Source organism: Fusarium poae (assembly GCF_019609905.1).
Source record: "Fusarium poae strain DAOMC 252244 chromosome Unknown contig_3, whole genome shotgun sequence".
In the NCBI taxonomy this organism is placed as follows: Eukaryota; Fungi; Ascomycota; class Sordariomycetes; order Hypocreales; family Nectriaceae; genus Fusarium; species Fusarium poae.
This window is the reverse complement of record NW_025408661.1, coordinates 210,930-225,641: the sequence shown is the minus strand read 5'-3', so window position 1 is coordinate 225,641 and position 14,712 is coordinate 210,930. Positions and strand designations below refer to the sequence as shown.

The 14,712-nt window shown below is 46.7% G+C and overlaps 4 protein-coding genes across 4 annotated transcripts; 2 read left to right on the top strand and 2 right to left on the bottom strand.

The window, feature by feature from the left end:
• Positions 1 to 163: 163 nt before the first annotated feature.
• Positions 164 to 1,165, top strand: FPOAC1_013695 (uncharacterized protein; the record flags this gene model as incomplete). Its single annotated transcript, XM_044858036.1, has 1 exon — positions 164 to 1,165. One exon carries the CDS (start codon positions 164 to 166, stop codon positions 1,163 to 1,165), a length of 1,002 nt encoding a protein of 333 aa, XP_044700860.1.
• Positions 1,166 to 1,877: 712 nt separating this feature from the next.
• On the top strand, positions 1,878 to 2,690 carry FPOAC1_013694 (uncharacterized protein; the record flags this gene model as incomplete). Its single annotated transcript, XM_044858035.1, has 1 exon — positions 1,878 to 2,690. One exon carries the CDS (start codon positions 1,878 to 1,880, stop codon positions 2,688 to 2,690), a length of 813 nt encoding a protein of 270 aa, XP_044700859.1.
• A 3,382-nt stretch (positions 2,691 to 6,072) lies between these two features.
• Positions 6,073 to 7,725, bottom strand: FPOAC1_013693 (uncharacterized protein; the record flags this gene model as incomplete). The annotated part of the gene is made up of 1 exon (XM_044858034.1): positions 6,073 to 7,725. The coding sequence occupies one exon, from the start codon at positions 7,723 to 7,725 to the stop codon at positions 6,073 to 6,075; it is 1,653 nt and encodes a 550-aa protein (XP_044700858.1).
• Positions 7,726 to 8,798: 1,073 nt separating this feature from the next.
• On the bottom strand, positions 8,799 to 9,803 carry FPOAC1_013692 (uncharacterized protein; the record flags this gene model as incomplete). Its single annotated transcript, XM_044858033.1, has 3 exons — positions 8,799 to 8,852; positions 8,926 to 9,294; positions 9,414 to 9,803. 3 exons carry the CDS (start codon positions 9,801 to 9,803, stop codon positions 8,799 to 8,801), a joined length of 813 nt encoding a protein of 270 aa, XP_044700857.1.
• Between the last annotated feature and the right edge of the window lie 4,909 nt (positions 9,804 to 14,712).

Sequence of the window (14,712 nt, the reverse complement as noted above, 5' to 3'; positions counted from 1 at the left end):
CCTCTGTTACATTGTTCATCTGTAGCGAGCATTAATCAAATATGACTCAAATTTCTCTCTAAAACTGGTGTCACAAATTTTGGTGTCCCCGAACAACGAGATAATACTACAAGTGAAACCGTTCTCATGATCTACGTCTTCACCTGTTTGATGGGAGAAGAGGATGCTCGAGTCATTTGATCTTTTTGGAAGCCTTCCCGTTGAGCTTCAAGCTGAGATTTGGAGCTTCGCAGTTCGCCCTACTAAGCCCGGTGTACAGGTCTTCAGCTTGAGCAGTGATCCAAGGGGACAGCCACATGGAGAGAACACACAAAACGCCCCTTGGGCCGCTACTTATTACCTAACGGCCCCAAAGTGGACCTTCGGTCCAATATCCAGCACAGTCAATACATTTGACGAAACCATAGCTTCATGGACCAAAAACAACCCTTCAACTTATCTGGTCGACTCGGGTCTCTGGAATGCCTGCAGACATTCTCATCGCGTTATGAGGGACATCATTGAGCCTACCGAACCCATGGTCGTTCAGACAAAGGTGGAATGTGGCAGTCGCGAAGCGAAGGTAGGCGCGTCAGGGATTCTACCATCCCAGAAGCGCACAATCGTCGTATCGCCTAGCCTGGATCTGTTCATTCTGCAGTTCGACAATCCTGACATGCTCAGCTGGTCTTTGTCAGAGGATATCGTTCCCTTCGACACAATCCCGAGCCCGATGCAAATACGGCATGTAGGGTGGCAGTACCATCCAATCTGGGCCTCTAGCTTACAAGACTCTCCATGGATTGGAAGCCTTGACTCTTTGTGCTCATATATTGTATACGGCGTGAGGCTCGGGGGACTGGAGACGCTATGGCTCATAAACTACCGGATCAAACGAAAGCATTGGGTTTCATCGAAAAGCGAAGTCAAGGGACCGGAGCCCAAGGTCTTCGAAACAGATAATTTTCGACTTATAGAGGTGTTGTTGGATGAGAATGTACTTTCGCCGGAGCAGCTGCGGTGGGATGAGGTGGTCGCAGAGGGTGATCCCTACACTGTCAGCGACTTTCTCGCCTTTGTGGCAAAGCTCCGACTATTGGTATCTCACATTCTTATATTCACCTCAAGTCTAGAGGCTACCAGACGAATCATGAGCATCAAGATCCTAGCCTGTGAAAATATTTAAAAACCACACGAATGAAGATGAGATGTGGATTTTAGAGGTAATTAGCACTGTAGAAACTCGTGAATCAATATTCTAAACCTAAATGTCTTCGCTCGTATACAAATAAAAGTTGAAAAGGTCTATTCACCATTGCAGTGAGTGATAGGGGCTCAAGGTTGACGCGGAACGACCGCTCTACTGGAGGTGTAACCCAGAGTATAATTCCTCCTAGTTTTGCTCTTTCACCCTCCCATTTCAGGTAGGATATTCCCTAGGCCACGATGTTGTAACAGATATAATGCATGTGCTAGAAGGACGCTATGCATGTGGATAACATTGGCATGTCTCTTAAAAGTTTATCAACCGAGATCAAGAAAGAAGTGGCTTTTGATTTGTTCTTCGTACCCCCTACCCTACAGCTAGTGAGTACTAGGCTGTAAAGGATCACCTTCCGTGTTGGATCAAACCCCTCCAAGCCATAGCGTTATTTGTTTTCGCTTTTGGTATCGCGTAAGCGGGAGGACTGGCCGTTGCAGAGATAACGGGAAGCGGCGCCAACGGCGTCGGGGGACGAAACCAGCGACAAACGTTTTTGAACATCATGCCAGCCATTTTTGGGCGTAAGGTCTGGAGTCCAGATATAAACATTGCCGAGCTACAAAAGCATGTTGCTCGGCGGGTTCTGCGTTCAGTTTCGCTGCCTCTCTCAGCACAGATATAGATATTGTAGAATATGAAGGCATTTGTTTGGTCTTCCCTACTTACCTTTGTCAGCGCCACTTGCACTGATCACGCGGTATGGGTTTCGCAAGACAGGACTCCATTGGAGCAGTCCCTAGGTCGAGCCCTGCCCGGACTCGACCTTGAAAAACTCGAGGCACTAAACCCCTGGTACAGTCCCGGCATTACTGTTCCAGGGAGGATATACAAAATCCCTTACGACGAAAGTATGACCATCGTCCCACCAGCCTCTTGGGCCGGCGGTTGTCCCAAAACCCTAGTGCTTGACAGTAGAGAGAGGAAGGCAGAGGCCCAATCTTCAGAACAGCTGGAACATATAGTCGCGCGTGCCAGCGCCAACGCAGAGGAACCTGCTCAGAATAATATCAAGGCAAGGTCTATTGGCGCCAGCGATAACTCCAAGGGGACAAAAACGCCTTCTACAACTTACTCAAGCACAAAGGCAGCTCCGAAGACAATGGGAACAGCCAATGCATTGTCCTGTTGGAAGGAAACCCACCCCACAGAAAAGTTTGATTCAAGCCAAGACCTGAGGCTCGAATTCATCACAACGTTCTGCAATAGGCTGAAGGAGGTCAGCCTCAACCCCCAGAGCCCGTTAAGGGAATATCCATATCAAGACACGTTGATTGGGATCAATTTGCTGTCTTGCCCAAAGTACCACTTCGGTACCCGAGAAGTTGCTTCATGCCACGAAGTCATGAAGTATATCGACCACAAATGTCCCGACTCTGGCGGAGTGTATAGTACATCTTGCTTGTTGTACTATTTTGTGAAACGAGACGACATCGTGTGGAACAGATAATCCCTCATCGGTGTGGGCTCGCTGTTATTTTCTCTATTCTCCTTCCTAATCATGTCTCTTCCCAGCTACGACGTTATGTGCCTGAACAGATGCAGGCAAGTTGAGAACATGATTTGTGTCTGCATCTTTCGTCGCATTCGTATGGCTGATAGGAACGGAGAGGAAGTTTCCGTGATGTACTTACGAGATGAGGTTTACATAAATGCTACATAGAAATTACACTTATGGAAAATGTTGTGGTGAAAACTGTTTTGATTTTCATTCAAAAGTCTAAGTATGTTCATATCAGTCGCACAAGACACAAGTATGGACCACCTGGAAGGTCGCTGTCACTATAAAGTACTAAGCATGTTGTATAAAGGTGGTTTAACCCTAAAACCCGCCTGCACCGGAAAGAAACCCTTCTCCCATTTGTGGTACGTTATATATACCGGTCTCACGTCTTCTATTTGTTGAATACTCAAGAGCGTATAGTATGTGTAAACTTCATCTGATAAAGTCCAACCCCCACCTCCTTCTCGGATGATAGGCACATGAGTTGAGCTCAGGTCGCCACCATCGCCCCAACGCTTGGAATAGTCGACGAGGTAGCAAGTTACAAACCTCGCCAAAGGTTCCCAGTGAGATACTGCCTTCCTGTATGGATTCCTGGCGAAGCAAGTTGAGAAAGGCCTTCTGGTATCAGGAAGTGTTTGTTTTTGAAGTTGCATCGGCTTTGCATTGGCGAAAGTGCTGTGATTCGGCGCACCATTGAGTTGCTTGAGGTTAAGTCATAGCTTCTCGATATCTGGCTTCCCGATCTGTAACTTGTTGTAGATGGGTGGATGCCTCAAATGTAAGAACATTGAGCGTTCCTTGCGTTTTCTTGGTACGTGTCTTTACTCTCAGCCTGTCTGCCTGTCTGCCTGTCTGTATGTTGACCTCAAACTATTTGCTGCCTTCTCGGGAAAATCAATCAATCGTATAGCAATTGATTTTTGGACTGTAGGGCTAGGTCAGGCGGACTAGAGCCTAAGTGCAAATCTAGACTCAAATGAAATTGATAACTACTTGCTAATTAGTTAATCACACCTTTGCCTATGATTCTGTCTATTTTTTATATACTTGTTTGTTATGATTGAAGTTTGTCTTTGTCAAATTCGAGCGGCGACTAGAAAATGGCAACTAAAATCTGCCATTCACAATCATCCCGACCCTATCCTTGCAAAACTGACATTGATACACTGGCATAATATCGCTTACCCTACAACCAATTCTGTCTAGCATTTCTTACATCAGGCTTATATTTCAACTTTTGACTGGGTACTCCATCCAAGTCGTACTCATCAGCTGAAGAATGCCAATTCCGGGGCCAGTAACTTATTTAATTGCAATATTAATCATATACAAGGCATCCAAGCGATGACGGAGCATTCTATTGTCATCCTATAGTATGCTATGATAAACTTACTGATAGAAATTTAAGCTTCAATTTAGCAATTTTAGCCCCCCAAGATTCAAAGTCTCCATCTCACTCTGGATATACTCGATCGCGACACGCAGTGTTTCTTTACCTCCATAGCAAGCGCCACTCTCAATATGCTGTGCCAAACCGCTCACGGTCGAAAAGCTTTTTGGAGGTTTCCTTCTACTGCTGCCCTTCATCAGGGCCAGTGGATAATGGAACAATATTTCATTTTGTGTACTCCGAACCACGGTTAGGGGTGTCTTGGTATGAACACTTGACGATAAGTGTTGTTGGAGGGCCTTAGGACCGTATGTGCGGGTACGTCTGGGTGGGCAAAGGGGACATTGTCTAAACCCACTTACAACATCCAGTCGCCGGTTAATTGCTTCATGGAGGTCTGAAATATGCGAAATACTTGAATTCGGACTTCGCATTGGCGATGGATAGGATTCGAAGAATTCCGTAGACGTAGGAGTCAGAAGGGGACTGCTTGTTGACGATGTCGAAGGCTCAGACACGTCGTCCTCCAACGGTCGCATGCTTGAGCCTTGGGTTGTGATGATCCCTCTTACGTCATTCTTTACAATGGCTGCATTTAACTGCGCCTTTCCTATCTTTGACGTACAAGTTCCGCTTTCCAAGTGATGCAGCTGCGCTGACGGGCAACCAAATGTTTTCTTGCATTTGCCACTCGCTAGACATTTGATGTGACATAATGGCTGGTGTCGAATCGAGGCTTTGTGCTGTTTCAATGCAGCCCTGCTGTGGAAGGTCCTTCTACACAAGTCGCATCCTGTACATTTTGGGGATGCTTCGCGTGGATGTGCTGGGCTGTTTTCAAGATGCTGCGAAAGACTTTCCTCTGTATTGAAATTACGCTTGCAGTCGCAACAGCGAAACTGATTTGGGAGGGGAAGCATTTTCAAGAAACAGTGTTGAATAGTACAGGTCTCTCAAGACAACAAAGGGGTAGAACAGCAATAACAAGGAGGAGAGATCAATGGGAAGCATTTGTACTCATAAGTTAGATGGTGGGGAAGATAAAGTCGTGATGCCAGGACGACACGTTGAATATGATACCATATTTCGGATTTATCTATTGCTTTGCATACAGTACTGAGCCCCTGCACCGTCCGCTCCAAAACAGCATGCTCTTCGTAAAGTCTAAGGTGGGGCTACCTGGGTACATGGCTCTACCTCATAAGCAGACATTTTTGTCAGATTTTGGCCTCCTTATGGGTGTGTAAGCAATTTCTGACTGAGCAAACGAAGTACTTGGAAGTACCGCTGCTGCCTCTAGGTTTGGGGCGCAAATCTGGGAAGTGGAGACAGGCGGACAGTGCGAATCGCAAGTACTGTAGCTGAACTCGGTCAGGTAAGTACGTTGGCTTGAAGGCTACCAGTTATGTGAGAAGGCGTACACAGTGTGCACATACACTTATAGTGATAAATATGACTTTTTGTTTAATCAACAACGGTTATTGTGATAGAGGAAGGTGCGAGTGTGAGCTCAATACTGTAAAAGCCACTTAACAAGGCATCCCATCATTGGTAACCCACAATACCAAGTACTTGGACGATGAGTGCTGTGTTGATTTATGCACAAACCAGTGTCGCCACATCTTCACGTTAAACTTGTAAATGCGGGGTAAGTGATAAGGGCGTAGACTCCGCGTCCAATTGAAACTGGGCAGTGAGTCTTTTCTGCAATAGGACAACATATGGACCGGCAAAACGGAATCTCGGCCACCAAGGACGATACGAATACAACAAGACCAAAAGAGTAATGTAGACGCATACTTTAATTCAGAAAACATTGTATACTCATGAGCCATTCATGCGCCTTGAGTGTATCATATGGAAAGCACAAATATCCTCGTATTGCCATCAATGCCTCCATATTTCTACAAGGACTTACATTAGACACTAGAAGCTCTACCTACTTGGGCCCCGATGTTGTTCTGAACGCACGTAGAATTCATACTGATAGTCTGTTATCTCGGACTCCGTGTGAGAGTTATATTTGTCGATGTTGAAAAGAGATACTGGTGTGGGTCCAACGAGTATAATCTTGCACAATTCGGACGCCTCTTGGAGCCATGAGCGCAGCATGTCCGATTTGTTCTGTAATCGAGTTTCTAATGTTCTTATCAGAGGTTTCTGTGCTTCCTCCGACAATCGATAACCGCTGAAGTCATTCCTGAACGCACAGAGCGTGACAAGAGGTCCTAGGCCATATTTGACGCCGATATCGCTGATGCTTTTCCAAAATTTCCAGCTCCACAGGTCCCTTTTCATGCAGGCTTTGCTCCGTGTCGATGATGCCATTTTCTCTCGTCGGACATCATCTTCCATCATCTTGTGGAATAGGATGGCGTGGTAGCGACGATGAAGATTTCCACTTGTCTTCGAATACCGGAGAAGTGCCCACAGAACGAATGGGTCATCATCTGAAGATACTATTGCTGACCGCTTGAAGTGCATACCGTGTGAAAGATTGCCTAAGATGACTTTGCGGTCATCACTAGGATTGCATCCATACCCACCTATGCCGCCATCTACAACAGCAGGCGGTGATCTTCTCTTACGTGACGTATTGGCCGGGGGTTGTGTCTGTGCACTGCTAGGTTCTGTGGGAGGCTCAGAGTATGTTACGGGCGGCTGCATTGGATTTCTGCTGAGGGGAATGGGTTCTAAAGTCGGATTTAGTGCAGTACATGGTGGAGAAATAACCTGGTCTTCACGTTCTGTTACAAACAACCCGTCTTCCATCAAGGGTCGCTGTTCCAGGCCGTAAGCTAAAGCAGCTTCCTGGCTTATTTGGTTGGCGGCGAGGGTTAGGTCTCCAGTTTCTATAACTTTCTCCAGATTGATACTGAGTAGATCTGTAGGCAATGGATTGACCTTGCGGCAAAGGAGCTCTACAAACGCGCCAGCACGGAAAGGTTTTATGAGTTCGTCGGCAACGCCTTGGCTGAGATGAGGTTTGCGCTGCATTATAAGTTTGATGCCCATGAGCATGAACACGCCTGCGTCAGCGGGATCACTGTAACGTGGACTCTGCCATCCTTCTATGACGGGCCGGGCACCGCCAACGAGAGGTACGCTTCTGTCATTACCAGGCGCGCTATCGTACCAATGAAAACAATCTGAATAGGCAACAGCGAATGCCCAATGGTTCTCATAAAAGAGGGGAATGACGGCAGGATGATCAATTCCATCTGTTTCATGAATGGAGTTCTGATCTCCGCGAAGCATCCGAGCCGGAAGAATCTCTACGTGGCGGCTTGTAGGCCGAAGTAATTGTAGGTAATTCTCCACAATCTCAAAGTCAAGGTAACCACCGTGGAGTAAATCCCACATCGGCTGTGTAATCTTGCTACCTTCTGAAGGACTCTTTAATTGCGACAGCTTGCTGACAGACTCGGTCCAGGTCTCATTCACCAGACCAACCAAGTCTTGTAAAGACTCGTGAATGTCTTCTTGGGCAACGACTTGCCGAGGTGGGAAGGATATTGAGGCAGTAGAAAGAAGACTGGAAGTACAAGTTTCAAACCGTTTATTAGCTACGCGCGTGGCTGCAGACATCAGTGCTAGTGATGTTTTAGTGTGTGGACGTAGCGCCAGCTGCTGAAATTGTTCATAATCATCCATTAGCTCTATCATGTTCAAATCAAGCACGTTCCTTGAAGCTTATAAGAGGAACAGACGGGAACGGGGTGCTGATCTTGTCACCTTATATAGCAGAGAAACGCCATATTGACCCATCATCGACATATATTTCGTGGGTCATATATTGGCCGCAAAGATGGGTTCGACATACCAACGACTAAAGTCCACTACGGTCCTGCTCCTGGCACCTCTGTCAATGAATGGGAGCGGGTTCAGAAGGGATGGAAGTAAATAGGCAATCCACGCAAACATTTCAGGCGCAAGATTGTGACAGTTTATTTATCAATTGAATGAATCTATATGCGTGACTGTCTCAGTATATCTGAACGTAATTGGAACCAAACGCTCGGAAGTGTTTGTCGATCAATTCAAAATTTAAGCACCTAAAGCCACACATACCGAACCAAAAGCTCACGTCATTTTGTTAGCCATGGGTATCAACCACTGTTGTAACACTTTCAGACATAGTCCTCTGGTCGCACTATCTCAATTGCAAGTTCCTCCATAGCACTCTCATGCACAAAGCCGTCCATTCGGCAACTGAAGTACGAAACCAAAGTTCCATCCACCCCGGACGACACATTTGAGGTGCCACGGCACCCGTAAATAAGGTTCACTACATCTTGTCCCACCCCCGTTGCTTACAGGCCTCTATGAAGGACGAAATGTAGCGTTCAGGGGCTGGAAGGCTTGTGAATGGTGTTCCTCCAACGAAGGTCCGATGCAAAGCACAGAACGGCGTTGTGAGGCTTTGAAATGTTCCCGAAGATGGGTATCGTTGTGCAATACACACCATTGTCAGGAGATCGACGGCCATCTGCGCCGTTCCTGTTGCCTGCTTTAGACTTTGACTGGCTCGCAGGTAGAATTTATGCATCTCGTCGACAATCGGATGGGTCGCCTCGCAATTCTGTGTTCCAGGATTGAGACAGATCGAGACCGCCAATATCTTGTGAAGGTTGCCCCTTTGCATAGGATTCAAGTCAAGATCAGACATAGATTCCAGCAGTTGGGCCAGGCAGTGTAGTGCGCTTTCCGACAGACTAGATATCAGATGACAAGGGAATTCCTCCGAGGGCTTAGTACAGCTCATAGCATATGCAGGATTCAACTCACTGGTATATATGACCACGTGACTATCCCCAGTTTGGGGATGTTCTTATCAATGAGTGATTGAGTCACGGATCGTAGGCTTCTGGTCTGACAGCCACCCATCAGTTGATAAATCGCCTTTGGAAAATCAAGTTCTTGCTGGGGGAGCAGTCCCACGCGTGACGTGGGCTTCGTGGCCCCAACACCTGACAGCAGCATGCGAACCATAACGATGAGATTGGGATTTGGCTGAGGCCTCCTATACTCATGCTCAAGGCCTTCTTGTAGTCGTTCAATTACTGCAGCTGGGCCGATATGTTCAATTCCGGAGCGTAATTGATCATCAGGCGGGGCTACCGAGAGGGCGATGAAGACGATCGCCTGAACGAAATCCTGTCGCTGTTGTTTTAGTTTAAAGTTTGAACCGGCTTTTATTTTCTTGATGTCATTAGTTTCGTAGTGACGAAGATATAGACCAACGGGAATGGCTGCTAGTGAAATTAGAGACATACAGACAGTGCATCAAATACGAGGATGTATTCGATCCATGGAGTAGTAAGGCTGTATCGCTCCAGGTAATACTCTGCCAGACTCGTTCCATGCTTGGCGATGCCCTTTCGAATAATTTCAACAAAGTTCAAGAGTGCGCACTGATAGGCGACCACCGGTCCGTGCATGTGCAACAAGTACTTGGACATCATTGACTCAATGGACACTGGGGGCTTCTTAGATAGGTCCGCATACCGAGAATCGAAGGGTGGGTGATTGGGCACAGCAATTTCCAGTAGGCCATCATATGGACTAGGCCCAACGACATGCGCCGTATGTTCCCGTGTTAAAGAGGGAACATCTTGAGGGCGAACGTGCAAACACTTCCAGTTGATGCTTGTACGTGAAGCCATAGTGCTGGTGGGGGAGCAGACAAAGTGGTAACGGAGAAGAGGGGGGAATCGCGAAGTAGAAAATCAGATGAATGTGAGGTGAGGAATGGGAGGTAGCTGATATTTATATTTGTATTTGTCAGGGCCATGTAACCAGGGTTCAAATTCACGACACTACACTAGCACTTCTGGTGGATTTAGGATCACATAGCGATCCGTGGACTCGTGCACGGATCCTTTTGCGCCACGTGCAACCCCTGTTTCCCACTGAGCCCAGATGTGTCGTGGATTTGAACCCTGCATGTAACTAAAAATCACCAAGCCTGCTCACTATCGGCGTGTTACATCGATATGCCGTTGCATGTGTTCTTTGAAACTTGGCTATCGTGACATCATACTCTATGGTCCTCTATGCACGGTCAATGTGATCTATATTTTCTTAAGAGGTCTGTGCTTTCCCCTTAGCCTTTCACAATCTTACTGGTCACTTCGGTAGCATTCTTCAAAGTCTTTGTGATATTCCATCTGACAATGACGGTGCAAGTATCGGAGCATATGCTTCTATAGGCTTACAGTTCACAAGACATTTTAGGAGTGAGAGCAAACACAAGGAATGTTCAACAACTCGCGCATACAAAGAGGTTCTCTCGGTCACGTTAGGGTCTCAAGCAATGACTCTAACACGATCCGAAACCCAAAATACTTTGAACACGCTGCAAGAGTCCACGATCCACACACCCCGGAAAGCTACACTGCGGACAGCTTGGAAGAGCAGCTAGCGGATGCTCAAACATAGGTTTGGCTTTAACAGCTACCCCGGAGACTAGGTGTATCAGACCCAAGTCTTTCACGCATTGAGCCTGCGGACTTCAGTTGACGGGGCTTTAGTATGCTTTGATTAATCAGGTGACACAGAGCTGATGGCGAACAATTCTCTAGGTAATAGCGAACCATCGCCCTTTGTCGAAGTTCCTTCCATACCCCGATCATAGGCAACGGCAATGGTTGGTATTGGCCCCAAAACCTGTTACGTTCGCATGGAGGACAGCATACAGTCCCGGTCGAATTTAGAGGCTGCTTGCCTAATTCAACAAAGTCAAGATAAACTTTGACGCACGGGCTTACGACATTGCACGGAGCGCTGCAAGAACCATGATAGCTGATCCTATCTCTTTGTAATGCCTGTCAAGATCGCATACTGTCATCAACACTGGCCAATTATGGCTCCCAAGTGATAGAAATCATCTGATTACTTGTGGACGCATCCAGAACAAGCCTTTCAAAAGAAAGGCCAGATCGGAGCGCAAGATCTGGCTCTTCGTGACGTCAATATGGATAATCAGCCGACAACGAAAGTCAACATCTCGCTTTGACTGAGGTCTATTCTGGACGTGGAGATTACGGCAAGTACTTGGACATATTCCCGGCATTTACGGTCATACGCACTGTAAAAGCCACAATAGCCACTAGTATGGTTCGTGTGCGAAGGCTTATCTGACCTTTATTGGATTAGGCAAGCGGCGTCTAATATCAACCAGGACTGTAACCTACCGTTCGAACGGAGATACTAATCATATGGTAATAACGAGAATCACTGGTGGAGTGCTTATGGCCCCCTTGTTGAAGTATAAGCCTCAACAGTCTTCTGGGGTTAACCCCTTTTTGTTTTATCACCCCTATCCTGCGCGTAATCAGCATTGTATCTCCGAGCGACCAACAGAGTCTCTTTTTGTGTGCGAAAGAATTGGCGGAAAGTGGTGTTATACTCTTTTGCGCGAACAGCGTAGACACGCAGCCGATAATTCCGAGACTGTGACCTGATTAGAAAAAACTGCTGGTTGAACGTGGTCCGTTGATCAGGACGTGGCAACGGCCATGGACTCCACCATCATCATTGAGTCTAATCTGGGTGCGAACGTTCGAAGACGTCCACCTGTGCAAACTATGCGGCACCTTTGCCATTGAGCTCTGGGACCCCACAAGACATTCTTTGGATGCATCCCCACCAGATAGTGCGAGTCCAGCGTCAGTAACTTATTGCTGTAGCTCTATTGAGAGTGTTCGAAAATGAACTAAACGTGGCGCAAGCCCAGTGCACTGCCGACGCTGGTATGATCCTGCTCTTTGTGCTTACTAACAGCATGCAGAAGCGAGTAGTTGTAAGTCCATTATAATACGGGTCTTCGAAGGCTGGACGCCGAAATATCCAGATTCTGTTGTGACTGATACGTGGCAGGGTTGAGTGCCTATGACATGCACCACGCTTAGTCCGTTTTGGTGCACTTCCATCAAAACTACGATAATAAACTGCTGACGCTGAAACCGCACCCCACTGTACATTTATTGTCAAGACTCCCCGGACAACTTGTTTGCCACGTTACCATGCTGTGCTCCTTTCCCAACATGTCCTCCGCTTCTCGACATGGGATAAACCTCGTGGCCTACATTATTGTTTCCTGGATTGCAGTTGTCTACGCTATTCTACCGACTCCGGGAGCTTCTGTGTTCATTACTCCACATGCAGCGTATTCTAGCTCGGTAGGGGTCCTAGGCTGCAAGGTTGATACGAATCGGATCGCTTATTGGCCCCTTGCCGTTGGATGTGATAATATATGTGTCAAGGTGTCTAATGAGGGACGTTCCCTTCATCTTTTGCGCATTGATATGTCCCAAGGCGCGTATGATATTTCCTACGATGCTTGGAATTATCTGGCGTTCGGCGTATCTGCCATGGATAACCCCCAGCAAGATGGGGAAATCCTAATGTCGTACGAGGTTGTAGAAATATCAGAATGTCAACACCTACTCCATGAGGGGAAGTTGCCTCTGTCAGCGGCTAACAGTATGAATTACGTCGCTCTATGTGCTAGTCAGTCTTCGAGTTGGGTCGCAAACAACTATCAATTGTATAACATAAACGATCCCCTGTGCAAGTTTGGGGTAGATGAGAGATGCGACCTCGACCTAGCTACAAGTAATCAGCCAAGCTGTCCCAGTGTCTTAGGTAATCCTCTACCAATGCAGTCTAGAGTCAAGAATGTCGCGTACGGCACTGGTCAACTCGTCCCTGTATAGGCCGTCTGCGATCATGTGGGATGCTTTGGCCTGTCGATTGTAGTCGGTCGTCTTATACTTTCTCGCAATGTTCCATAGCCATCTCTAAGACGGAGGGGTCAGATGGCGGCGTTTATGACAATGCTAAAACAAATACATATCTGGCTATTAGAGAAGGGTGAAATCGAAAGGCGAGCGACGAGGGCAATACAATCATGTATTTACATAGGCATCTAATCTGATACGCCATCTATCATAAAATTTTCTAGCTCGCGGATGAATAGCTCCTGCTCTACTGCCAGCATACCCAGCGATTCTCTTTGCAGCCACCATGTAGTCTGGCCCTAGTAGAAGTACAATCCTTACTTTGTCTAGCTTTCTCAACACTATTTCTTCTCATGAGTCTAAAGGCTTGTATAATAAGCTAGGATCTTGGAGGATAGGATGTATTCAGAAGTTTCCACCACCTCACTGCTTGCCCATGTGGAGGTTAAAATTCCATCTTGTTGGATATATCCTCAAAGCATGCGCATGGACCATGGAGGGGCATCTCCCCATCAATAACTTTCCGGCGAAAACAAGCCCAATGCATTATATGAGACCCACATGTTTTCTTTACGACGTTTTCGATATCAACCGGGTTCTCCCTATTTGCACTACAGAACCCATCGTGGCATATCATACAAATTGGGCTGCTGGAGTGTTCACGGGCTAGCATGTCTGTCATGATTGTTGGAAAAATAGATTTCGGGTCGTTCTTTTGCTTTTGCCTTTCGATATCTGAGATTTGACTGAGGAGAACTGATTTTGATTTTGCATCCAATCTCGCCAAAGTCGCTAAACGCAGGTTTTGCGGACAGTCATGCATTACTTCTGCCAAAGTCGTCCTGTCGCTTTCTTCATAGATTTGCGCCATATAATCCCATAAATTTTCTTCATTCACAGAGGACTCCGAACAACTTGTAGTTTTTGACTCGAACGGAGTAGACAGAGTCCCGGGTTTCGGGTCTCGGAAGCGATTGAGCTTCATATCCCACGCCATCATAATGGGTTAATGTAACAGGGCGATGGCGTGCCACTCGTTTAGGCAATGGGTATGGTACAGAGTGCAAGCCTGTTTCCTCGATCTTTTGCTTGTCAGGACGATCATAATAATACCTCTTTTTTGCTGGTGGGCTTTCAAGATCGCCCAATGAATCTCTATCTCTCTTCATTGCAATATGATTCTAGTTGACTTGAATCACTCGATCAGGCTCTCCTTTACCTTATATTTATGGATGAGAAATCCTCATATCTGGCTCACTATTACTCCTCTTTTGGCTTAGTAGTCCTTGTTCAAGGTTTCTTTTTGTAAGGACGGTTATGGATGTCGTAATACAATATTGAACACTTACACCTTCCTCTCCTACAACAACCCTTGTTGAATAAAAATTCGAATTCTATTTATCGCCATAAGTATATGTTCACACCGTGTACGATTTTGCAGATGACAAATGACACGCAAGTCAACGTACTTACCTGGCGGAGCTCAGTGGCAGTACCTACGACTCGCACCGTCAATTGGCATCCGCTTCTCCAAGTCGCGCCCTAAACTACCAGGCAGCAGCCGTACATCTAAGTACTTCATTTACTCGGCCAGAAATTGCTTACGCACCCATAAAGCGGCCAAATTCTGACAAAACATCTTCTTGTCAGGTAGAACCTAGACTCTACAAAGAGCATGTTGTTTTGGAGCGGAGGTACAAGTGCGTGCTCAGTACTTAGTCTTTAGCCGAATGTCTCTTTGTGAATCACCCTGACAATATCACAGTACTGCCAACTGCCATCGGAGGCCAGTATCTGCGTCTTATTAGATACGGGGGTTAGTGTACCCGTG